Source organism: Ascaphus truei, chromosome 5 (assembly GCF_040206685.1).
Source record: "Ascaphus truei isolate aAscTru1 chromosome 5, aAscTru1.hap1, whole genome shotgun sequence".
Lineage (NCBI taxonomy): Eukaryota > Metazoa > Chordata > Amphibia > Anura > Ascaphidae > Ascaphus > Ascaphus truei.
The window spans coordinates 168,820,152-168,846,965 of NC_134487.1; the positions used below are offsets into that span (position 1 = coordinate 168,820,152).

The 26,814-nt window shown below is 40.6% G+C and overlaps 1 protein-coding gene across 1 annotated transcript in view; it reads left to right on the plus strand.

The window, feature by feature from the left end:
- The first annotated feature begins 1,463 nt into the window (after positions 1-1,463).
- The window catches only part of TGFBI (transforming growth factor beta induced), an 86,219-nt gene continuing 60,868 nt past the window's right edge, over positions 1,464-26,814 (plus strand). The window contains exons 1-2 of the mRNA XM_075601200.1: positions 1,464-1,671; positions 2,243-2,341. Coding sequence (XP_075457315.1) covers positions 1,553-1,671; positions 2,243-2,341 — 218 coding nt within the window. The 5' untranslated portion in view covers positions 1,464-1,552. The remainder of the gene's footprint in view (positions 1,672-2,242; positions 2,342-26,814) is intronic.

Sequence of the window (26,814 nt, forward strand, 5' to 3'; positions counted from 1 at the left end):
AATGAAGACGAGAATGAGGGTGGTCTTCATCCTGGCAGGTGTAAAAGTGCACAATTTTTATCTACTATAGGGTGGCTAGCTGGCTAGCTAGCTATTGATTGTTTTTGAATGGGCAAAAGCCCTATTAGCCATATTTGGCTAATAGGGCTTTTGCCCATTCCTGTGTGGTGGTGGTGTCTGGGGGGTTGTTCGTGGTAGAAGAGGTGGGTGAAGGTGGTAGTTGCCCCAGACTTGGTGGTTAGGTTTTGCGCGGGGGGTGGGGGGGGCAGGGGGGTTTAACCCCGTCATTACCTTAGCGGTTGTAACTGCTAGGGTAAGGGAGAGGTTAACCTTTCCCGGTAGGCCTAACCACCCACCCTAGCGCAACTATAACCTTACCCCCCCCCCCCTTTCTACCACCAAAAAGCAAGGTACTGGTGGTTAACTTTTTCATCACCTTAGCGGTTAGCCACTGAAGCTCTGTTTTTATTTTTATTTTAATGACTTCGTATTGAAACAGGGGATCTTCAGGGCTGCAAAGCATTAATGTCATGTCCGGGGACACCCTGCTCCCCGAGGTACAGGCCTCAGTATCGGGTGCCGGTATCTGCAAGTTTTAATGTGTCGGTCACATGGGCCGCGACGCGGGACATTTAAACCTTCAGGAGATACTGGCACACAACACGGAGGTCTGTATCTTGGGAAGCAGGGGTTCAGCTCCGGAGAACCCCTGCTCCAATACTATGTTATTAAAATGTAAATAAAAACAGCGCGACCGCCTGTAAGAGCTGTGCAGGGAGATGTCGCTTCTCTCTTTGTGCAGCTCTTCCACACTGATGGGATGAAATTACACAGGCATATTGCTTGATTAGCAAAATCAAACTCATGCGGTATGTCATTTTTGTACCAACCGGTATTTACTGTACTAAGCGATATATCTTACTGAATACCGTCTTTTCTGAAATTTCGTACCGTTCGGTAGGAACATACTGTACAAACACGTTCGATGTTGCAGTGATAACATAGAAGCTACTTGAATAGGCCCCTTAAGGTGCATTTTTTCTGGCAATGTACTGTAGCTCTAGCTTACATTAAGTTGGAAAAATTTTGTATACATATTTCTTGTGAAATGTAAATTTAGTAGTGTGTTTTCTATAGTTTGTTAAGGCATTGCTAATATTTGTTGGAGTACAGAAAATATACATATCATTAAAGTTTATATCCAGAATAATGTTCTATTTACAATAAATTAAAGAACAATCATTCAGTTATGTCTGGACAAATCAAAAATACTTTTTTTTTTAAATAAAATGGAAGGCAAACAGCAGAGTTTATCATTCTAGCTCTTTTTTTTTTTTTTTTTTAAACCTCTTTCTGACATAAAGCCAAGAGGTTACATATTCCCCAAAGATTCAGCCTGGAAAGTTAGTTTCAGATTGCACCAGTAGCTTGCTTTCTCCACCCCCTCCAGCTTTTGGTCTATTTAACACTGCAGCAGCACTTATATTGCCTGGCTTTTGCTGCAAGAGAGCTTTCAGAGTTCAGGACCTGAAGAGAGTCCATACCTCTTAAAATGAATCCTATTGTGCTATTCAGTTTTACAGTTACATTACTGGTGGCATTTGTGACCACAGCAAAGTTACCTTACCAGCAAGTCTTGCAGCACAGTCAAATCAGAGGTAGACAACAGGGGTAAGAATTTTTTTTCTCTATGTTACAGTATCTGTGTGAATTGAATCAATGCGAGTAGACAGCTAATAGTTGGCAATTTGTAAATATTTATCTTGCAAGTGAATTGTAAAAGTTATACATTGTTCCCTCTTGATTACGATAGAAGTTGAAGCATATGATAGGAAAAAAAAGTAGAAGCTTGTTTTCAACAAAATGTTAGCATTGTATTTTGTTATTTCTAAATACAGTAGGATTGAAAAGGGTCATAGTCTGAGAGTATCATGTAACTCACTAAAGTTGCAGTACTACATTCATCATATGAATTCACTGTACAATGTGAATGTTTGTTTTGTACAGTATATAGGTGTAATGCTAAAGGGATAATGTTTTAGGATATGATATGTAATTGTAAGCACATTATTGCCAAAAATATAGGTTAACAGCTTTGCATGATATATAGTACATCTACACTGCAATGCTATCAGTCATTTGAGGATATTTTAGTAGGAATAGGTAACAAATAATCTGAGAGTTTACATTTTCACTATGCAACATGTACTTATTTTTTTTTTTAATATATATATATTTCTAGTGCCAACGTATGTGCTGTGCAGAAGCTTATTGGATCCAACAAGCAGTACTTTACAAATTGCAAACAGTGGTATAAAAGGAAGATATGTGGCAAATCTACGTAAGTGACCTCACTATATATATATATATATATATATATATATATATATATATATATATACAGTATATACATTTACATATGGTCTTTTTATATTTAATGTAAAAGGCTAAAAAGTGTGTTATTTCTTATTTTGAATGTTAGTCACAGATAACTACAATTACACAATATTACCTGCCTTTAAAATGTGGAATGAACACACATGATGGATCACAGGGTTCTCCTATTCCTCAGCTACAATATTGTCAATGGGTCTGTGTATACTGTACAGTATGTGAAATGAACACTCTCTTTCTATCAAAAGTGGTTCATTTGAAATATTACAATAGGTGAAACATTTTGCATAGGAGACACCACTGGAAGATTGTAGCTGTGAAAGTGAGAAGATTATCTGAAAGCAACAATCTAACCTATTTTGTATATTATTTTTTAATTAACAGAATTTGAAACGGGGGTCCACTGGAGCTCAATTTTTATCTTCCCGGACCCCTCAGTTTTCGGGACATACACTGGTTTTAGATGCCAGCTTACATCCTTGATTTTTAAAGATGAAGCCGACATTCGTCCAATAGAAAGCCACTACATAATTCGTGGTAGCTTCCTATTGGTCACTTGGACCCGCGAGATTTGGTGGCCATTTTGATTTCCCTGAAGGGGAGGTAAACACTAGCAAATAAAACAATTAGTATATCTGGAACTGGACACCAAAATAGCACAATTCAGCTCCAGGGGACCCCTGGTTTGATTTCTGTAGACAAAGCATTTTAATAAAAAAATGAGTAGGCAGGATCCCTGCTTTAACTCCTTCACTGCCAGATGAATTTGTAACACTTGCTAATAATAATGACTTATTAGGCAATGTCAATATTTCTGGAGAGTTTTTATTCCTTTATATATTTTTCAAAGTAGTTCTCCTTGTATGTGTAACAGGTTTCCCCCCACCCTCTGGGAAATTATGCTATTACAGGGTGTGTTGTGCTGGTTACCTGCTGGTTCACAGAAGCGCTGAGTTTCCGCCGGTGTTAATGGGAAAGACAGGACAGGCTTTTGGGTTGATGGTGGGTTCTTTCTCACTGGTGTGGCGCCTCCATCTCTTGCAGGCTCCAGGTGTGCTGGAGGCAATCCCTGCAGGAGAACTCTCTTGTGCTACCCCCTCTGATTAATTGCAGTCTCATGCAGGGTATATAAATAACTGGAACAGCTTTATTCTTCAATATCAAAGAATACAGCATATAACTGATTAAATTCTCTTCCTTCCTCCAGATGGTCCCTGGAATCAACCCAGGAGCTTGAGGCCCCAAGGGTCTATCCTATGCTCTTCCCTCACCCCCTGGTGGGATGAGGGATAGCTGTTCCACTCCCCTAAGTGAGGGGATGGAAGGTGGTCAGAGCCCTGACACCACACTCCCAGCACTCATTCTTTCTCAGGGGAGAGAACTCACTAAATTTGGCTGTGCAGCCCCTTAAGTACCCCGGTGGAGGGTCAAAGGCCTGAGTCCCTGATTGGGCAGTACACAGGCCTTAGCCCCCCCCCCTGCCACTCGAGGAAGCTACTTACTGCAGGGGGAAACCCAGATTAATCCTAAGGCCCGGGCCATAGAGGGGTGGGGAGAGCGGAGGCGCGCTAACGCTGAGGTTCGCCTGCTTCAGTCAGCGCGATTGCACGGACTTGCAGGCGAGCCAGCGTGCGCGAAGGGAGCCGGGGGGAGGTGGTTGGAGGTGGGGCAGTGACGTCGCTGGGCCAATCGCCCACGCCGCACTGACGTTGACGCTGCTTAAGGCTGATTAGATGTTTTCAGCCGACAGTGCGCTGAAAAACAGCTTGGCGCTCGGCTGAAAACTCCAAAGCCTGAGCACACCTGCGGACGCTCGCGTGAGCCCCCTCTCAAGGCATCCTCATTGAGGATGCAGGGGCTCAGCGCGGAGCGTCCGTTTGCCACAGCGCTGCTTGTCCGTCTATGGACGCAGCCTAACTCTGCCTGCATTGGTACCAGGGTTTATGTGTTAGGCAGGGCAGATTAGTAGCCAAAAAGAATACATGGCTACATATGTTTCTCTCAATAAATTCAAATTTCTGGAAAAAAATATTTTACCACTAATTACAGTATCTTGGTTAATTGCTGTGTTTGGCACTATATAAATAAAATTATACAGTACTATACAATACACATTTGTTGCCTTAGTGCAGGCCGTTCAAACACAGAATAGCTTTCGACCTAATTCATAAATTTGACTTCAAGACTCAGGCTGCACCATCAAAGGGGGCGGAAGGGGAAAAAAATAGTAACTATAACCTAAGTGTTTTTACTTGAACTTTCCTTATTACAAATATGTAAATGTATCTCTCTTCCTCCCCCCCCAATCACTTGTGTCTCCCCATCCGCCTTCCCTCTCTCTGCCCCCCAACCCCTTTCTTTCTACCCCAAAACCCTCTCTCTCTACCCCATCCCTCTCTGTCTACTTCCATCCCCTCTCTCTCCCATCCCTCTCTGTTTCCCACCACCCCCTGTCACCCTCCCTCTCTGTAATCTCTGATAATCACAGACCCCCCTATTTAATATGGTGAGATGCAGGTCAATGCACTATTAAAGTTACAGAAACTTCCATTCATTTGGTTGTCGATTTGTTTAATAGGAGGCATTGAGAATACTGGCCAGTTGTACAGTCTATAGTAGTGCTAAGTTCAGAAGTAGAATATGAGTCTGTAACAGATCACGATCATACATGTTAGGATACACTGCTGGTTGTACTCTCTTCCATCAGAATCTTTTATTCATTGAGTTGCAAATACGTACTGTAAATCCTTATTCTTTTCTTATACAATTGTAGAATATATGGTTTGTCTCCCTCTGCTCCTTCAAACATACAGTATATGACAAATGTACAGTATTGACATAAAGCTCACGCTTTATAATTATTAAGTATAGTTTCTAAAACTATTGCAATATATACTAACTACCTGTAAAAGATAAAACAATCACTTACTTGGTGGAGACATGACTTTTGCTGCTTAAAAGGTAGGAACCACAATAAGATGCAAATACTAGCTGATTAAAGTGGTAGTGTATGAGGGGACAGTAGGTATAAGGTTAAAAAATGGTTCAATGTCATTTGATATACCGTAGATTGAGCTAGTGTGTGTATATTAATAACATACATCAGACTGAATGATGTGAATGTTCTAAAATTTAAATGTAACATATTGGAAATGAAAAACAATCAGGATTACTATAATATCTTTGGAAGACGTGTGTGTGTGTGTGTGTGTGTGTGTGTGTGTGTGTGTGTGTGTGTGTGTGTGTGTGTGTGTGTGTGTGTGTGTGTGTGTGTGTGCGTGTGTGTCATAAAAATACATTGTGAATTTCCGTGTGGTCTGTTTCCGTAAATAAAGTATACAGCACAGAAGAAAAGTCCAAGAATGCAAAGCTCTTTAACTGGGAAATATCTATGTATCTTTACCCTACCATAGCTGTGGATTTTCTTCTAAATAGCTTGTCTTTTTGAATCATTGCCAAGACCATCATCTCATCATCAGTAATCAGACCTGTAGGAAAGAAAAGCTCTACCTCTTTCTCAAAGAGTTTTTTTTTTTTTAGCATTTTATGTTTCTTTTCTTTGGCTCTTGGAGTTTTTGCATGACCCTTTGGCGATTATGAATTTATAAGACTGGAATATAATTGATCATTCACCTAACATAGTTTTAAAGCAACAGCCCAACTGCGGTTTTTTTTATTTAATTTTTTCTTTTTAATATGTGCATCAATACAATCCACACAATGATAAGTAATTAACTAAGTTGCCGATCGATTCGTTCTCCTGTGATTGATTGGCTTGGGGGTTTACTAAATGGCTGTTAGTGCAGAAGAAGAGGACCAAAGATGCAAAGTTCTGTGGGGAAGATCATGTGACCAGGCAGTCACTAGCTATAATTGGTGTACTGCTAGAGAGGGGGAAGGGCTCAAAAAGGGGTGTACCAGAGCCTGTTTCAGAGAGAAAGGGGATGTGACTTTATAAATGGCTGCTATAGAAACAAAAAATGCTTGTTACATTAAAAGTGTCATTCAGAGTTATTTTAAATAAAAAATGCTACAAGTATTTTCTCATAGTAAAGAACAGATTTATAAAAACACACATGTAGGATATTGCTTGGTCAGCTTTAAGACATGTTGCTCTTTTAATGTAAATACACATTCAGTAGTGCAATGACATGTTGTATGTTATAAGTTACAGTACTGAATATCACACAAACTGTAATAAAAATACATCTTTGGTAGACATGAAATTTTACATACAGTACATGTAACTTCTACTAAAGGCAAAACTGTTTAAATCATCTGGCCATGCTTATATTAATATTTAATGCTACAAAATATGACATACAGTAGAGTATTATATAATTTGAGTGTTATTGGTGTTTTTGAATGTATTTGAATACACGATTCTAGCCAGAAAGAGAACTGTTTTCCAATATTGGTCACTCACAGTTGCTCTCAGATTCTCTTTGTATTATATAAATTCTTAGTTATTACCTTTTCCTTTTATATGTATATTGTACACTAGGGTTTTCCTCTTTAAAATATGAGATAGCTGCGGAGAGACGTCTGTGGGGCTGAGCTTTGGACAAAGAAAAGGATTTCTTTGTGCAAGCATTTTTCCACGTGGAATTTTCAATGTCTAGACTGCATTAGTCTGGTTTTGGCTTTGTAGTTTATATTATAAAAGTGTCACATATTTTTTTCTCTGTCACAGAATCTCAGATAGTATTGTGTATTATTGTACAAACAATAATTTCATCGTTGCCCTAAGCATTTATAAGTGTTTCCTCCTCCACAAATGTGCAGGGATAACGCAAAAAAAATCAAGGCATTATTAAAATATATATATCATAAGAAGTCCAGAAATAAGTAATAAATAAAAGTATTAGGGGCCTGCGAATTGTGACAAACCACTTCTAAAGTGCCTATTAGAAGCGGATTGGCATGCTTTGCTTTTTTGTAAGCCCTTTTTGCATTCCAATCCGTGTCTAAAAGGCTTTTTTAGATGCAGTTTCACTCTGCCTCTGCCAATCTGATCAATTTGTCCATAAAGCCTCCAACTCGCATTTTTTTTTTAAAACTAAAACTGCTATTTTAGCTCCGTTATGCTATCCGCTCTAAAAACTCGCATTTTTTTCATGTCACCTCAAGGGTGGCGAGATTGGTATTGCGAGTTACATCCAGAGCCTGAAGTATTGGTTTGGCTGAGAGAGCAAAACCCATGAGTCAGACTGGTGTTGGAATTAACACCACGTCAGGTCATTCCACTTCTAAAGCAAGTGCCATCCATGCATTCTGGCTGTTAAACTGTGTGGTTTGTCACTTTTTTAAGAAGGGGTTTGCAATAGAGAATAAGGTTTAATCTCACATTTCGTTCCACAACTTCTGAACATGTCAAACCGTGTGGTTTGGCAATGACAACGTCGGAGCTACTAGAATAGGCTCCTTAGTCTTTTTAAAGGTGGAGACAGAAACATTTGGAGTGCTATAACATGAAAAAAAGAATCACTGTAGGAAACAGGGGTCTTTCTGTGATCATAGTCATGATCCCGGGAAGTATGTACAGTATGTACAGTATGTACAGTATGTATATCTTTATGTATATAGCGCTATGTAGGTACAGAGCGCTTCACAGCAGTAATACCCGAAATAAAATAATATAACACCTAATGGGAATAAGCACTTCAGACAGAAAAGTAACATTATGAAAAGGAGTCCCTGTCTCAAAGAGTTTACAATCTAAGTTACCTAAGCCCAGTGGCACCATGGTGCTGCCAGACTTTCGGCATCATAAAAGATTAAAGATACAGTTACTCTAGGACCAAAGTGAACCAGCAGCATTGATATGTTCAAGGGGTTAAATCTGGGGCTTAATGCTTTTTTTTAAATATAAATCAAACACACACAAGCTACATCATGGGGTTTAATTTGCTTCAGCTCTTCCCTTTTGTGTTATGTAACTGTTAGCAGAGCACTCTTTACGTTATTCTTTTATCTTTGTTGACCCTTTCACATGGACGGTGTGAGCTTGGAGCAGAGAAAAACTATTGACTGACAAACATACAGAATACCGATGGAAAATAAAATAATTGTGGATCAAGAAGCCAAATATTTGCAATGGGAATTATTAAAGGTGCAATCCCAGCGAAGATAAAAGTGAACTAATGGCATGGACATGTTTGAGGGATTACACGGGTGATTGATGCCTTTTTCTGACACCTATAGGTATTATTAATGTTTAAAAGTTGGGTTGTTATCTTGGTGAGCTGACTTGGAAATGGCCAAGAAAATTATGTTTTTGGCCTGCTACATGTGCTTGCAACTTTAGGGAGGCAAACTAAATTGTAAGTAATGCCTCAGTCCTTTTCTCAGGAAGAGAATTATTGCATAATTGTATATTTATTTATATTTTTTAAACACTGAATTGAACAATTGTATAAAGCTGTTTACAGTATTAACTGAAGAAAAGTTATTCGGCTACTGAGTAGAGATGTTCTTACAGTATATCTAACTTTGTACATTTCTCAGAAATGTAAAGTGTTCACGAATTCCATCAAATAATTACATTGTTAAAAAATATGCCGCCAATTCCTCCTTAATGTCACAACTTTTAAACAGAACTTAGCAAAAATGGCAATATACAGTTCTAAAGTATCATGTGACCTGCATATGGACTTTTAATGCTTGCCAATATTTTTTCTCATTTTTTTGCACATTTTTTTTTACATAAACAAATTGAAAATGTTGCTTGGTTGGGAACTTCAATTACAATTCCGCACATCTCTGCTGCTGAGCTGATAAGTTGTGTAATGTGAAGTAGGTTGATAATTGTCACTGATGTTTTTCTGTAGATTTAGTGAAATGTTGAATGTATTCAATGCTATTTATTTACAGTTTTTAACACCATTAACACCATTTATATGTCATGTTTTAAAATAATATTCTAAAGCTAAAAAGTGTGTGGAACTGATGACATGAAGCATGGCTATATTGTAGTACAGTACATTGAATAGCAGAACTGCAGTGTACATTTCCCTTGCAGACAGTTATTTGGGTGATTCTTCGGAATGTTATTTGTTTTATTTCTGAATCATTTACATTATAGGATTTCAAAGCACCAAATAATATTTCTTGGGATACTTCTGGGTTATCCTGATAATCCATTGGTTTTTTTTTTAAATATGAAAGCTTAAAAAGTGTACTAAAGAAAATATCATCACTTCAATGGGATCAGATTTAAATAAACAGTCTGGTTAACTAAGGGAAATGTACAAGAATTCTGATGAGTTATTCAAACAGTGCTAATGTGGTGTAAATTCACAGAACAACCCAGTATAGCAATATAATGTGCTAAATAAACCGTCGGCTGGAGAGACATTTTTAAGCAGGTAATCATGCATTGTTACCAAGTACTGCGATTGTTTGTTACCAGAAAAGATTAATGATAGTTACATTTTTAAACTAATTGTTATGGATGGACTTCTGATCTTGTATCATTTCTGAGATTGTTTGATTTCAATAATGCCTTAGATCAGGGGTGCGCAAACTTATCTCCATGTGCCCCCCTTTCTCCTCTCCCCTCCAGCTTGTGACCCCTCCCCCACCCCGCACGGCCCCGCGTCAAATGACGTAGTGGGGTCTTGTGACGTCACGTTGCCATAGCAACGTGACGTCACATGACCCCGCGGTGTCATTTGACGCTGGTTGCCATGGAGACGCGTCGCTGGAACCAAGGTAAGTCAATAAGTTACAGAGGCCTCACGCGATCCCCGGCATTTATTTTAAATGCCTTCGGGGAAGCGCGAGGCCTCTGTAACACCCACACCCCCCAGACAATCTAGTGCCCCCCACTTTGCGCACCGCTGCCTTAGATCAAGGTGCGCAAACTGGGGGGTGCAAGATTTTCCAGGGGAGGCGCGATGGTTGCAGAGGCCCTGCACTCTTCCCCAAGGCATTTAAATGAAATGCCGGGGGATCGCGTGAGGCCTCTGCAACTTCCCTTATCTTGTAGTTGGTGTCCCGTCACCATTTCAACGCGGTGTCAAACGACCTCCGCGGTGTCATTTGACTCAGAAGACAAGGTAAGGATGGGGAGGCGAGCAGGGGAGGAGAACAGGCAGGGGGGCACAGGGGAAAAGTTGGCACATCCCTGCCTTAGATTGTAGCATAAATGCACGTCTGTTGTAATGCAGTAAATATTGGTAACTGGGGATGTCTCAGAGCAGATTACTTGGAATACAGTCCTACACAGTATTTCACAACTTTTACATTGAAACTGAAACTGAATAAATATCCTGATCTTGGCATTTGCTTTGTTTTTTATTCAGTAGAAAGTAACTCGCTCTCTGGGCTCAGATACATAAGCTACTTTTAGATAATATTAGAATAAACCTGTGGTGCTGGAGTGTACATTTATATTACTACTGTATATATATATATTAATGACCTCCTCAGAGCTCCTTAGAGGGGGGGACAGCCGGGGCCGGTGTCCCGGACATTTTCATCATTCCCTTCATAAACATCTTCCCTTATAATAGGTTTTAGATCCGGTTTAACATATAAGAATCCTTCCGAAAAAGGGAATAACCCTCTAAATCAACTGCCAAGTCAGGAGTTTCATCCCACCATGTTTCAGTAATGCCTATGATATCATACTGCTCCCTTGTAGCTATTAATTCAAGCTCTCCCCATTGTATCTGTCAGGCTTCTTGCATTAGCAAGCATGCATGCAAGTTTTTTTTCAGCCTGTACTATTATCTTATAGGAGGAGAGTTTTTAAACACTGACAAGACTGTAACAATGGTATTTGGGACCAAGACTAAATTTGTAAAGCTTCCAGTGACTGAGCTCCTGATTAGAACCAACGCTAAAACCACCCTAACACCTGTCACTAGTTTTAAATACCTGGGCTTATGGTTTGACTCCCACTTAACATTCGGGATGCACATTGATACCCTGACAACCAAGACCTATGCCAAACTAGGGGTACTTTACAGGAACAAATCCTCCCTAAGTCTCCTGGTCAGAAAGCGTATTGCACAGCAGATGCTAATGCCAATTATTGACTATGGAGACATAGTATATGGCTCGGCTCCTCAAACCCACCTTAGCAAACTTGACACCCTCTACAATTCAATTTGTCGTTTTGTTCTCCAATGCAACTACAACACACATCACTGCGAAATGCTCAAAGAACTAGATTGGTCATCACTAGAGTCTAGGCGCAAAGTTCACCTTTCCTGTCTCACCCTCAAATACTTTCTGGGCAAGCTACCCAGCTACCTGAACAAGCTCCTCACCCCTACCACATGCAGTACCTATCACCTGAGATCAGACTCCAAAAGACTATTCATGGTCCCAAGACTAAACAAAGTATCCGGACGTTCCTCCTTCTCCTTCCGTGCACCCCAAAACTGGAACAACCTACCAGAGACTCTCATATCCACCACCAGCTTAAGTTCTTTCAAATCTAAGGCTGTCTCACACTTTAATCTGGTCTGTAACTGTTTCATACGCTCATAATATATATTTTCTTTAACTGTGCATGCAATGTCTTGTATATAAATGTATACCTTGTTCATTTATGTAACTGTATTTGTAACCATGTATTATTTGTTTTACTCTGTGCCCAGGACATACTTGAAAACGAGAGGTAACTCTCAATGTATTACTTCCTGGTAAAATATTTTATAAATAAATAAATAAATAAATAAATAAAGAACCCTATGTGATGCACTCAGCTCTACTAATAAAAATAATAAACTTTTATTTATTGAAAAATGCAAACATAACAAATATATTTAAAACCTAAAAAGTGTACTGTGCAGTTCTGATGTGCATTCACTCTGAATGACCAGATAGTGTCATAACTCGTGTGATGCACAGTAGATAAGAGAGACTGTAGATTCTCACAACACTGGTGTATGAATATAGTGGATGCACAATGTATATGACCCTGTGGGGGAAACAACTGATGTGCACTCTACACAGGTGTTATAATACACAGGCACTGGGAGCATTAGTAGTGCATTGGTGGTGCAACTCTGTGTTACAAGGCTGCAGTGAGGTGCATAACACTGCTGCATACACAGGGAGCCAAATGCAGACCCAGATAGGGAAAGGACCCCCCTGATGACAAATCAATGGGAGCGCTGCTAGGAGGTGGGTGCAGGTAAGTATACCCCGTTATTAACCTCATGAGAGTACTCCAGACTAATAGCCAGGACTCACACTTTGTCAGTTCCTTCCAGAGGGGGGGGGGGAGAGATGTTGTCACAACCCTGCTGTGTATATATGCTTCGGGCTAGCCAGTGCCAGCAGAGGCTCTCATATGCCTAGTTTCTAGCTAGTGGGATCCACATCTGTGGCCCACATCAAAGTTTAAAGCTAATCTACAGGACGTGAACAAACTCGGGATGACGTCATAGCGACGCCGGCTGTACTGCTGCAGTGTCAAACTCATAGGAGTTTGTTCACGTCCTGTAGATTAGCTTTAAACTTTGATGTGGGCCACAGATGTGGATCCCACTAGCTAGAAACTAGGCATATGAGAGCCTCTGCTGGCACTGGCTAGCCCGAAGCATATATACACAGCAGGGTTGTGACAACATCTCTCCCCCCCCCCTCTGGAAGGAACTGACAAAGTGTGAGTCCTGGCTATTAGTCTGGAGTACTCTCATGAGGTTAATAACGGGGTATACTTACCTGCACCCACCTCCTAGCAGCACTCCCATTGATTTGTCATCAGGGGGGTCCTTTCCCTATCTGGGTCTGCATTTGGCTCCCTGTGTATGCAGCAGTGTTATGCACCTCACTGCAGCCTTGTAACACAGAGTTGCACCACCAATGCACTACTAATGCTCCCAGTGCCTGTGTATTATAACACCTGTGTAGAGTGCACATCAGTTGTTTCCCCCACAGGGTCATATACATTGTGCATCCACTATATTCATACACCAGTGTTGTGAGAATCTACAGTCTCTCTTATCTACTGTGCATCACACGAGTTATGACACTATCTGGTCATTCAGAGTGAATGCACATCAGAACTGCACAGTACACTTTTTAGGTTTTAAATATATTTGTTATGTTTGCATTTTTCAATAAATAAAAGTTTATTATTTTTATTAGTAGAGCTGAGTGCATCACATAGGGTTCTTTCTCTCTCCTCCTATACGCTACGTTTCACCCTGATAGCACCTCCCTAGAAAGTCTATTTTGAGCTGAGCAGGATTCTTCCCTCCCTACCCCTCACCCCCCCTCCCTTCCCCCACTGACTGTACTATTATCTTATCTTATCCTCTCCTTCCTTTCTGCGCCAACTTGGTTTACTCTTTCGAAGTTTTCTAGTATTATCTGTATTTACTGTGAGGTCTCGCTGCTTGTCAAACTTGCACTTGCCCTTATTCTACCTCCATAACCCCTTGTTTCCTAATCTATTCTATTTACTGTAGTGCCGACGAGTATTCTAAAACAAATCTGGGGCAATCAACAACAAGACCCAGGTACATGCTGGGTACATCCTGGGTACATGCTGGATACATCCTGGGTACATGCTGGGTACATGCTGCAACATTTCAGTGGCATTTCTGCAGACAGACTAATGGCTCATCGGATTAACAGTGGGGTTCCCTGGCAGTCCCATTCAAACTGAATGGGACTGCCAGGGACCTCTGCTGTGCTGCAGCCTGCTAGTTTACCTGTGTGTGTCTATACGAATAAAGCTACAGTGTTCAACTGTGGATCTGACGTCATTTGGCTGTTAGCTGTCGCACCGGAATTTCTCTTCATTCTCCTCATTCTCCAGCATGTACCTGGATCTTGTTGGTGATAGCCCCAGATTTTCCAAGGCAACTTTAAGGCAAGTTTTAGAATTCTCGTCGGCGCACCTGTAGTTCGTTATCTTTTTCGTTCCCCTCTCCCCTCCATCCTAGTTTAAAATATCCTCCAACCTTTTTAACATTCTCCCCCCTAGCACAGAAGATCCCTCTTCATTGAAGTACTATCCGTCCCTAGAATCAAGATGGCACCTCTCAGAAAAGGAGTCCCAGTTCTCTAAAAACCCAAACCCCCCCTTCCTACACCACTTTCTTAGCCATGAATTAACCCCCCTAATCTCTGACTGTCTCTCTGCGGTAGCACATAGGGGAATTTTTATATGTATTGGAGGGCTTGGGGGAAATTTGATATGTATTGGGGGGGTTGGGGGTATTTTAATATGTATTGAGGGGCTTGGGGGTATTTTTATATGTATTGGGGGCCTTGGGTGTATTTTTAAATTGATTGGGCTCTTTTGTAAATGTGTTGCTATTTTTTGTAAATGTATTGGGGTCTTTTTTTAAATGTATTGGGGTCTTTTTTAGATGCATTGGGGTCTTTTTTAGATGCATTGGGTGTCTTTTTTTAGATGCATTGTTTTTTTTTAATATGTATTGTTTTATATATATATATATATATATATATATATATATATATATATATATATATATATCACCAGAACTGTTATTCTGATTGTTGGAAATACTACCCTATGATGGTTCTTTTTCTCTTTTTTTCTCTCTCTCCCTGGTCTTTTTGCGCCTAGTTCATTATTTCTTTTATATATATATAAATATATATATATATATATATATATATATATATAGCTGAACCTCGTTATAACGCGGTACTTGGGGTCCACATATTGCCACCGTGTTATAACAGGGACCGCGCCCGATCAGGGGTTCCACTGGAGGGGGAGTGTGTCTGTGAGTGGGGGGAGGGGAGGAGGGAGGCAGGAGGCGCCGACAGCAGCAGCCCCAGCACCATGATCCCAGCACTAAAATCCCCAGCCCCAGCATCCCCAGCATCCCCAGCACCATGAGCCCCAGCAGCCCCAGCACCACTATCCCCAGCAGCCCCAGCACTACGATCCCCAGCCTCAGTAGCTTCAGCACCATTATCACCAGTAGCCCTAGCACTACGATCCCCAACACTACAATCCCCAATACTACAACACTCAGCACCACGATCCCCAGACCCTGCACCACGATCCCAAGCCCCACGATCCACAGCCCCAGCACCACGATCCCCAGCCCCAGCAGCCCCAGAACCATGATCCCCAGTCCCAGGACCACGATCCCCAGCACCACGATCCCCAGCCCCAGCAGCCCCAGCCCCAGCACCACGATCCCCAACACCTGCATCCCACGATCCCCAGCATCAAGAGAGGTAGGAAGGGTTTGTGTGTGTATGTGTGTACCCCCTCTGTAACACACAGACATTCCTCTCTGCAAATCCTGGAAGTTTGCTAAAAAAATATTTAAATGGGAGTCACAGTCACACCGCGTTATAAGTGGATCCGCGTTGTAGCAGATTGCGCTATAATGTTGTTGAGCTGCAGTATTTATTTGCATGTCGCAGCCCCATGACCGCAGCTGACCCGCCTGCCAAATGGGGTTTTGCGTCTGTCGTAGTGCTTTGCAATTATGATAGGTGGTTCCAGTGTGTCTTTAACCTAAATTCACTGCACAGTATTGAACTTTTTATATTGTTCTGTGTAATGTAACCCGCCCCTTATTCCCATATACTCTTTCAATGATACAGCAGGAAACTTCAGACAAGAGACACAGTCAGTCTTTATAAATGATGAACTATTTATTAAAGTAAATTAGAGAAATAACAAAGACTTGGGGAAAAAATACAATCTCCCTCCAGCAACATGCCCTGGCTGTCTCTTGTACAATATCATGTGTAAAATAATGGAGAATAAATAGATGCATTATTTCACATGCGCAATCTATGCAATATGTATGGTATGCATTTTTGTTCCACTGAATTTGTGTGCATGCGTGTTACCGGTATATGCCAATTGAATGGGATGCAAAAGTGATGTTCTGTCTCTCTGGATGTTGTTTCTACACGAACAAGTTCTCCACATTCGTCAAACTTCAGACTATGCAAGACAAGTATAAAATCAAGGATTAAAACAATTCCAAAAAATTGCTCTCCCCTTCCCGACTTGGGGCCTCTTGCTATAAGCAGCGATAAGCCCCTTAACGCCAGTTTATCGCCAAAAAAGTCTACAGTACCGCGAATCAGTAAGCCCAGATAAGCTGGTGATAAGAGCAAAAATCGCCGGGTTTTTTTGCAGAAAAATAAAATCGCCATACGCTCGGCGATAAGCCACTTATTGCCGCTTGTCGGCAGTTTCTCAAACTCGCTGTATTCTAGTAGCCCCGATCAGCTTATCACAGCTGATCGCCGCTCTAGAATGGAGATTTCCTTACCAAATCGCCTCACCACAAAAAAGTTGGCAAGAAGGTGGGGAGAAGCTGCCGGATTGATTCCGGGGTTTCCGGAGCTAATATCCATAATTATCAGCACCGGAGACCCCTGGCATGAATCAGTACCTGAAAAATGCATTTACAGTTCTCTTCATTACTTTAGCGGCTAACCGCTAAGGCAAAGAAGGGGTTAACCACCAGTGCCATGCTTATTGTGGGTAGCGGGGGTGGGTGAAAGTGGGTGTTTGGGTCTTGCGGAGGGATTGTGGATGGACTTAACCCCTTTATTACCTTAGCGGTTAATACCGCTACGGTAATGGAGGGGTTAACCCCTCCCGCTATCACCCAGTAGGACAAAACACCCATCCTTGGGGCTACTACCCCTTCACCCACCCCACTACCCACAATAAACACAAATACACACAACAGCTCCACTACCCACCTGCTACGCCCCCAATAAACATTACAATATATCTAATAAAAACCAAAACACAACCCACCCACCCCCTGTGCCCCCACATAAAACCATGTTTTATTTTTTTACACACAAGAATAATACCACAGGCCGGCATAGGGGCCCCGGGTGTCTGGGGGCCCTCGAATGGTCCCCACTATACTCTGTGGCCTTCCAGGTGGTCCCTGCATTCCCCAACAGGGTCCATGGGTGGTCCCTGCGGGTGTCTTGGAGTCCATGGGTCATCCTCACGGGTGTCTGGGGGCCCTCGGGTGGTTCCCACGGGGGACTGGGAGCCCTCGGGTGGTTCCCACAGGGGTCTGGGGGCCCTCAGGTCCTTGGGTGGTCCCGACGGTTCCCCGGGGGCCCCATAGGGGTCCCTGGTTCCTCCCTGCAGGTATCTGTGGTTCTCAGGTGGTCCCCGTGAGCGTCCGGTGGTCCTCTGTGGTCCCCGTGGGTCCCCGCTGTCCTATGGTACTATTCCTGTATTTATAAAAACAAAAACATGGCCTAGATTTCAATAAATACCCCCACACCAAACACATACAGTACAGTAATGGGCAAAATAACTATTATCCATGTCCTCCATTGCCAGAAAACATACATAGCAAAATACATTGTAATGGCCCCTAACCCCTTAATCATCTTAGCGGTTAATAACCACTATAGTAATTAACGGGTTAACCCACACTGCCCCACTACCCACCCGGGAGGCCTAACCACCCATCCCTGACCCACTATACCCACCCTGTACCCATTGAGTGGCATAGTGGTACATCATAATCATATAATATGAGCATGATAAGCCTCTATAACACTCAATGGGCACCCTAATCAAAATACATGAATGCCCAAAAGACACAATAATAAAACATACACAAACACCTAAACACCACAATTCAATAAATAAAAACACTAGCCAACAAATGCAATTAATAAAAGCACAAACCGACACAACAATAAATTAATTGAACCTGTAACCAACAAAGCAATTAATTATTAAAACAACTAGGCAACACAACCATTAAAAGCAGGACCCAACACAAGACACCATTAATTCAAACCGAAAATCAATCGCACAAAATATTAAATCTAAGGCAGCAAAATCACAAACAATTACATCCACATAATAAACTGAAATAGAAAAAATCACACTCAATACAAAGTAAGCAATTAAAAAAAAATGCATTGGCTAATAATGTATTGATCTGTACCCTAAAGGGTCAATGGACAATGAAAAACATAAAAAATAAATAAAAAAATACATATCCAATCGAAAAACCTGTAAAAAAAAAAATACATTTACATACATTCAATATTTTACTTACCTTTAGAAGCGTTGGCCCTCTGACTCCCGGGGAATCAGGAAGCTCACGTACCACAAAGGCCTCAAACTCCATCTGGTGCCATCCACCATGAAGATCGGATAAGGTACCCAATTTTTCTTTCTTTTATCTTCAATCAGCTTCTTCTATCTTCTTCTGTAATTATTTATTTAATTTCTTAATCTTCTGTCTCCATCTGTGAATCTAAAAACCCAATGGCAGATCCACAACACGATGTTGTCTCATCGTCTTCTTGGGCTCAAATGAGGTATCATGGCCTTAAATATGGCAAGTGACGTCACATTTGGGTGGGAAATGGTTCAACTGCCATCTGATTGGCTGTGAAATCATGTGCCCTTTTTTTTTTCAATTACGTCATTTAAAGGGAATGTAGCCAGCCAATCAGAATGTAGTCAACTAACCATGATGTCACTAAAAGCAAGATGACTGGTGTCACAAGGTATTTCAGGAGTCCAGGCTATCCTCCCCTCTTGGCAGCCCTGGGTAGGTATCTCAGGCACAGGGGGTCTCTGGAGCTTAAAATAGCACAGTTTAGCTCCAGAGGATTCCCGGTTTAAATTAATATATATATATATATATATATATAAATTTGGCAAGATAGCTGCTTTAAGACTCTAAAGCGTGGCTCAGACCAGAACAACTTTTCACTATTATTACAGAAGTAGCATGGGTAATCCGAGCGGTATAACAAAAATAGCTCAAACTTGCAAATTTTGCAAGCTCCGTTAATGCCAAAAAGCTAAACAGCTTCAAACAACTCGATTTTCTCTCAGCACCTCAAAAAGGTGAAATATAGTAGGTGGTCCTAGCTCCATCAAGAGCCTGAAATATGGGAGAAAAGGAGGAAGAGAAAGAAAAAGATTTTCAAAAGACTTACTGTATATTTACAAAGCTTACGCCCCTTGTGATGAAGGGGGTACTGGTATCATACCCAACAGGACCCACAACCCACAGCCTCTACTATTCTAGGCAACAGCTGTAGCATTGAACAAAACGAGATGCTGGGAATCTCTACCTTTTGAGCTCTATGGCTCCCACCATTAGCCCCCTAACACTGGCTCCCTTTAAAAGTAGACCAATTCCACTTCCTGGTTACCAGTTCAATGAGCCTTGAGCACAAAAAGGAGCACACCTGAGTTAGCTAGTACATACGCTAATAGATTTATTACTGTAGCTACAGGTGTGAGCAGTAAAGCTTAAAAGTATGCTGTGACCGTGAAGCTTTCCAGCAACTGGTTTAATTTAATGTTAGAGTGGCTTCCCTGAATACCAGAGGTTGTGATGTATGATCTTTTGATTATGACACCAGTACCCCTATCATCACAGTGGGCCTTTGACTTGTAAGTATATGTTTTATTTTAGGTGGTGTGGGGGGTGAATCATTTAAATATACTTTGCATATCTCCCAGGTATCTTACACATGCTCCTTTTTGATCACAGGTGTCTCTCCATATGTTATTTGAAGGTAGGTTTGAGGGGATATATATAGAACATGGGATTCTACTATCATGAAGTAGGTCTTTGTCTCACGCTCTCGCCAGCCACCTTCAAATCAAATGCTCTTCAATTCAAAATACAATCTGTATGGACTGGCTGTTTAACGTGCGTTTTCTAAATGTTTATAGACGGGTGTAAACAATGCAATTTGTAATACAGAATATGGCTAATTGTAAAATTTTATTCCGTGATATGACCATGTCAAATGGTATGGTTTTACTAGGACAAACTCGCACAATGTCCCGCTATGATGTGCTTGGTCTTTCATTAGGTAAGTGTAGAGACTGGTCAGATGGTTGTATCCTACTGTATATATGTGTCAGTTGGCTTAACAATATTGCGTTGCACTGGTGTTGGTTATACTGGTTGGTACAGTATACAGACTGCACAATCTGACCTATGTGTACCTTTAAGAAATTGTATGCTATTTTTCAAGCCAACTTGTTAGTTTCCTAATTGATGAATATACTTTATTTTAAGCATTTTTGTAACCATTTCATATTTTATGTTAGTACAGTATTTGCATGCTTATTTAGACTTGTTGCTATAATTGTATACAAATCAAATAAATCTGTTTTTCTACCAAAATCCAGGATAAAAACACACACCATTGTTGGATCCACAAACCACTAATCGAAAACCAAAACACAAAAATATTTAAGAACCAAAAGCAAACAAACAGTACACTTAATAGGAAACAAATACGCTTTTGAAAGTGTTATCTTTATGTATAAAACAACTCTAAAGTTTGTCCACTAAAAGGCATCACAACCTACATCAAATTTACTTAGAACTAGAACACAATATTAAGGTGAAAACCACAAAACATTTTACCATGCAAATCTGAAGACATTTGCACATTTCTATTTCTAATAATCAGTTACATTTTTCAGTAAGTAATATCAGTTATTAACAGTGAATTAACCTTTTACTGATCAATTTTGATTATTCTGTAGGTAATCTAATTATTTCAGAGAATGATTAAATGAAACTTTCCATTGACCGGTATGCTGATATACCCAGAGGGATACTCTTTTTGTTAAATACTCATATGTGCAAACTGACATAATAGTATGGTTTAGTCTGCTATACAATAAAACAAAGAGTTAGTTCTTATAGCTAATCAACTAACCAAGTTGTAACAGCATTTTGACATTTTTAATCTCAGCTGGAGGCACCTATTGGCCTCGGAGGCCAAAGGTTAGGAAACCCGTTGCTAGTCTACTGAACATTCCTGTCATATTAAAACTCTTATGGTTATGAAAGCATTACATTTTCCTTGTGTTGTCATCTGTAACTATTTATGGGAATGTCTTAAGAATTACAGTTTTAACCAAAAGATGTAAAGAAACTAGAATTAAATAGAACAGTCTGTTGGTTTGAGTGCTGCCATAGTCATTTTTCTTATAATCTGACAGAGAGCTTTCTTTTAAAGCTAAACACTCCAATGGAGCTGACATTCCTTCTTATAAACAATGAGCTGTTCATGCACTGCAGTCCATTTGGTGAGCGTGTAATAGAATCAAAAGGCAGGTTTATTCCTCTAATTTTAAATTTTTCAGTTCTTAAAACATTCTGATTATCACACTGTATATACTGTACTAAAAGCTGTCACAATTAGTTCCAAAGTAAAAAAAAAAGTTAAAGTAAAATGCAAATGAGCGTAATATATGAGACTAAGCTCATCGGGGCAGGGATTTCCTTTCCTATTGTCTGATTTTGCTGCACTTATTGTATAATTATAATTCCCTGTACTGTATTCTTTGTGAAGCGCTGAGTACACTTTTGGCGCTATATAAATAAAGACATACAATACAATACTAAGTAATACGTAAGCCTGATGAAGTATACTTTGGTATATGAAACGCGTCGCGACCAGTGTTGCTGGCTCTTATCTTTGTGACAGCCAGTACACATACAAGTGTATCGATTCTGATCGATTCCGATCACGATTATTATAACCTAAACGGACAGGCATCCTAAGGACAGCGGCAGAGGGCTTCAATTCCTGAGCATGCGCGCTACGCTTTCAGCCACGCTCACACTCGTGGAGGTCTGACAGCGCTATGGAGACAGCCCCAGCGCGTGGGACTGATTTCTGAGGACTGATACTGCCCCTGCACACCTCATGTGATGCCCCACCATTGAAGTTATCGTCGAGATCGGGGAATATTAAAGTTTTTATTCATGTAAGTGGTTGCTATCTTATCTTGTTGATAATACACTTTATATCTCTCATCTTGGTGCGCTCTTGTGTTTCTCTTTTTTCCTAATACGTACCTTGTCGCAGAAAAGAGACGCAGAAAAGCAGAAATCGCCAATAGTGAAGTACAGATTTTTGTAATGCAGGCATACCCCGCATTAACGTACGCAATGTGACCGGAGCATGTATGTAAAGCGAAAATGTACTCCCTTTTTTCCACTTATCGATGCATGTACTGTACTGCAATCGTCATATACGTGCAGAACTGATGTAAATAACGCATTTGTAAACGGCTCTATAGTCTCCCTGCTTGCGCACAGCTTCGGAACAGGTAGGGAGCCGGTATTGCTGTTCAGGATGTGCTGACAGGCGCATGCGCGAGCTGCCGTTTCCCTATTGGGCGATATGTCCTTACTCGCGAGTGTACTTAAAGTGTTTGTCCTTAAAGCGGGGTATGCCTGTATAAATCAATGGGATCAGCTTCAGTATTGCACCCAAAAGCTTCCATAAACAACAAGCTAACCATATGAGAAAGACAATATCGTTTCCACTCTGAGTCCCAGTCCACTGGCTGCAATCGTCCAGTGCTAAACAATCTCTGTTTAGACCGCAGCAAACCTCTGATGTCACTTCTGTGACAGAGGCAACTACTCACCATGGAAAAAGGAACTTCACCTTAGCTTCTCTCAAATCATCCCCCCAAAGCGTTTCATTAAATCACTCCCTCAAAAAGATCGTCCCTTGCAATACTTGTCATGTTTTTTGCATACCTTGTTTTTAGATTATGTGGCACCAATCATGATGAAAATAATCTTTTAACTGACTTTTCTTCGTCCTTTAAATAATTTGCGTGCGTGTAAATGTTACTTTGGCTTTAATAAAGGCCATATATTTATTTATTGGCACAGATCAGAGTGAATGGTCATTTTATTACCAGCTTGTATTTGAATTGCTCACGTATTTCATTCTATTTCACTATTTGACTTTTCAGTAAATGATTAGCTTTAGGGGTTTACTTGAATTATTTGCTAAGATCATCAGGTGTTAAGAAATAAGCCTTGATTATTTGTATACTGTACAGTACATATTCAGAAGGCATGACCTGACCTACTGCAGTCTAAGTTCCTACGACTTGGTGCCCCAGCCATTGCCAAACCGATTGCTTCAATAATCAACTCTATTTTGTCTTCAGACCATATCCCTAAGACCTGGAAAACTGCCAGAGTTGTCCCAATCTTTAAAAGTAGGGCCAAAAACACTGTCTCAAACTATAGGCCAATCTCTCCTCTCCCAATATTATCCAAAGTCATGGAAAAATGTGTTCACTCCCAATTAAGCGATTACTATACCAAGACTAATTTCCCTAGCCAATTCCATTCTGGCTTTCACCCCAAACACTCCACGGTAACTACCTTGCTAAAAGTTTGCAATGAGATCCAGTGTGGAATGGAACTGAGCAACTTACTGATGCAATATTCCTAGATTTTGCAAAGACTTTTGATAATGTGGATATTGTTATCTTGCTTAACAAACTCCAGCTCTCTGGAATAGGGAAGCATGCTTTAAACTGGTTTAATTCCTACCTATCAGGTAGATCCAAACATGTGTCTATCTCGGGCTCTAAATCCAACCCCTTGGATATCACCTGCGGTGTCCCACAAGGCTCAGTTCTGGGGCCCCTACTCTTCTCAGTGTTCATTAATGGTCTTCCTACAGCTTGTAAGGGAGCCTCAATACAGATGTATGAGGATGACATTGTATTATATGCACAGAGCCCTAACCTCTCGGACCATGGACACGTACTTCAATCTGACTTTTTGAGACTTGAAAATTGGATCTCCCAAAGTAAACTGTTTCTAAACACTGACAAGACTGTAACAATGGTATTTGGGACCAAGGCTACATTTCTAAAGCTTCCAATGAGGGAGCTGCAGATCAGAACCAACTCTAATACTATCCTAGCCCCTGTTACTAGTTTCAAATATTTGGGCATATGGTTTGACTCCCTTTTAACATTTAGATACTGTACGCCTATAATATATATTATCTTTAACTGTGCATACAATGTCATATATAATGTACTGTATAACCTATTTCACCCATTGTAACTATGTATTTGTAACCATGTATATGTCATTATAACTCTGTGCCCAGGACATACTTCAAAACGAGAGGTAACTCTCAATGTATTACTTCCTGGAATAACATTTTATAAATAAATAATAAAATATCTTTCGGTACCAGAAGGTATGTTATAAAAGAGGACTGCTTCGAAAATATGAGCCATAGTCTTAGCAATGTTTAATATTTATATATTATCATCTTATGTTCAGTATCTATCTATACATGTGTACATTTGTATATTTGTATATGTATGTATATATATAATACATATATATAATACCAAAGTATTTAGTATTTATATTGGTTCATTTTTGTTAGCAATTTATAGTACACCTTGCACTTTATGTTATTTTATGATTCATAATTTTACTAACACAAATATTATATATGAGTACTACTAGCTGTTTCGATTGTGTGTTGAATCAGCAGTGCTGATTCCAGTTTTTTGAGCATTGTTGCTGTGTTTACGTGGACTCTGCCCTATTTAACTGGCTATTCTACACCAACCAATCATCTCCTGAGGAAGTCACTCAACGTGACGAAATGCGTTGATGACGTGGTGACGTCATCTTAGACGGACGTGTGGGAGGAGGTCCTGAGTTCCCTGATACTATATTCAGCTGATCCGCCCTCACTTCCAACAGTGAACTAAACACAGAAGTGATTTGAGCACTTGGAGACGCTGAAACGCTGCAGTACTCGTGGCAGGAGTTGCAAACAGCCACATCAGGTGCACAGTATCATTGTCGGACCCCCCACTCCTCTAGATGATGCCCCTTACAGATTCTCTCCAATGTTTGTGTTATTTTAGCATCCTGTAAGTGTATCTCCTAGGGACACTTTCCTTTAAATAAATGTATCCATTTTGTACACAGTTACGCGCTATGGAGCTTGCGCTTCTTTGTGTTTTGTTCAGGTGGATAGTACAATTAGGAATAATAGAGAACAGCTGTAATATGATACTATCATTCACTGCACCATGAGATATGAAGTTATCTCGACACGACATCAGAATTTCATTATGATGATTCACACAACATCACCAGTACCCGGTCTGCAGCAATATTGAATCTGTTATCTCTGCCTGTACATTGGATGGATGTATCTTGACAAGTCTGGACAAGATCACCTACGTTTTCTGCTGTTTGTTTACTCTGCCATAATGAAACTCCTATCTGATTGGTTAAATACAAAGAGCATCTTTGTTACTATGGGAATGGAAGCTGGTTAGCTGGAGTGTGATGACATCAGGTGCGGGAGTTCCCGGATGGTGCGCTTAAATACTAATTGTAGTTACTAATTCATGTGAAGGACTTTAGTGACATTAGTGCATGATAGCTGGCTAATTCTACATTGACGAATGGACTATATAGCATATCTGCAGTTTTGACAAATCTGCCGAGACAAATCTAACTGCTGTTAGTTTCACTTTGGGAGGAGATTATACCTGTCCTATTGGCTATCCAGGGAAGCGTTGCGTTACTACAGCAACATACATAGTGACGCTAAAAATGTGATGACATCGGGAGGCTGTGGAGACTCAAATCAGCTGCATGACACGGACTCTAAATGAAAATCAGCTGGGCAAGCTCCGTTTTTTTGCAAATTTAAATCAATGTTAAGGCCTATACAAAGTCTACCTTTCCTTGTGCAAACCCCACTCCCAGAAGAAGACCGTCGCTGTCGAAATGCGCTGGAGTGGGAGCTTGGTTCGAGAACCCCTCTCCTCACCATGGTTTAGGGACTGAGTATCTACACCTACTGTTATCCTCTTGTGGTGATATATTACAGACTTTGTTCTGCCACGGACTCTGTTCTATATTTGGACTGATTTATCTTTGAGTTGCTATTCCTAAACTATTATAGGACTTTTTGATCACTTACTTAGTGATTTTTTCACTACAAGCAATTATTAACAGCTTTACTATTTCCAGTATATCTAATACTGTGTTTTCTGTATGCTTGTAGCAGCTTGTCTTTTGCTTGTGCATGTGTTGCCCCTTTTTATAACCCATATATAGCTGTTTGACAATTATTATAAGGGGAGGCCATTGTTACCATAAGTGCTTGTGCAATATATGTGCAAAATAAACACAATGTGTAAAAACCTATGTGCAATGTAATATTATATACAATGGTGTTATTACCCTAAGTGCTTGTGAAATATTTATCAATGTGCTTAATAAAATTGTGCTTAGTGTTAATTGTGATATAAATTAAGTGTGTTAATTGTTCAATAGAACCATAAAAGCTCACCCGGTGCTCACTTCCTTGTTTGTGACGTCACAATGTCTCGTCTTGCGAGATTTCGGCTGGCTGGGGCTGGAACGTCTGTGATGACCTGCGTCTGTCTCCCTCTTCTCTGTATGATAGTGGGTGCTCCAAACTGAATGCGTTTTGCCACTGGGACTTCGTCAGGAGTCTGAGATGCATTAGCTATACTGGTGTTATATACCACCACCCACTATATTAGGAAGTAGGTTTTTCACACAGGGGCTCTTTTAGGAGACCTGGAAGAGCTGCTGAGGAATTGCAGGAAAAAAGTTCCAGCTC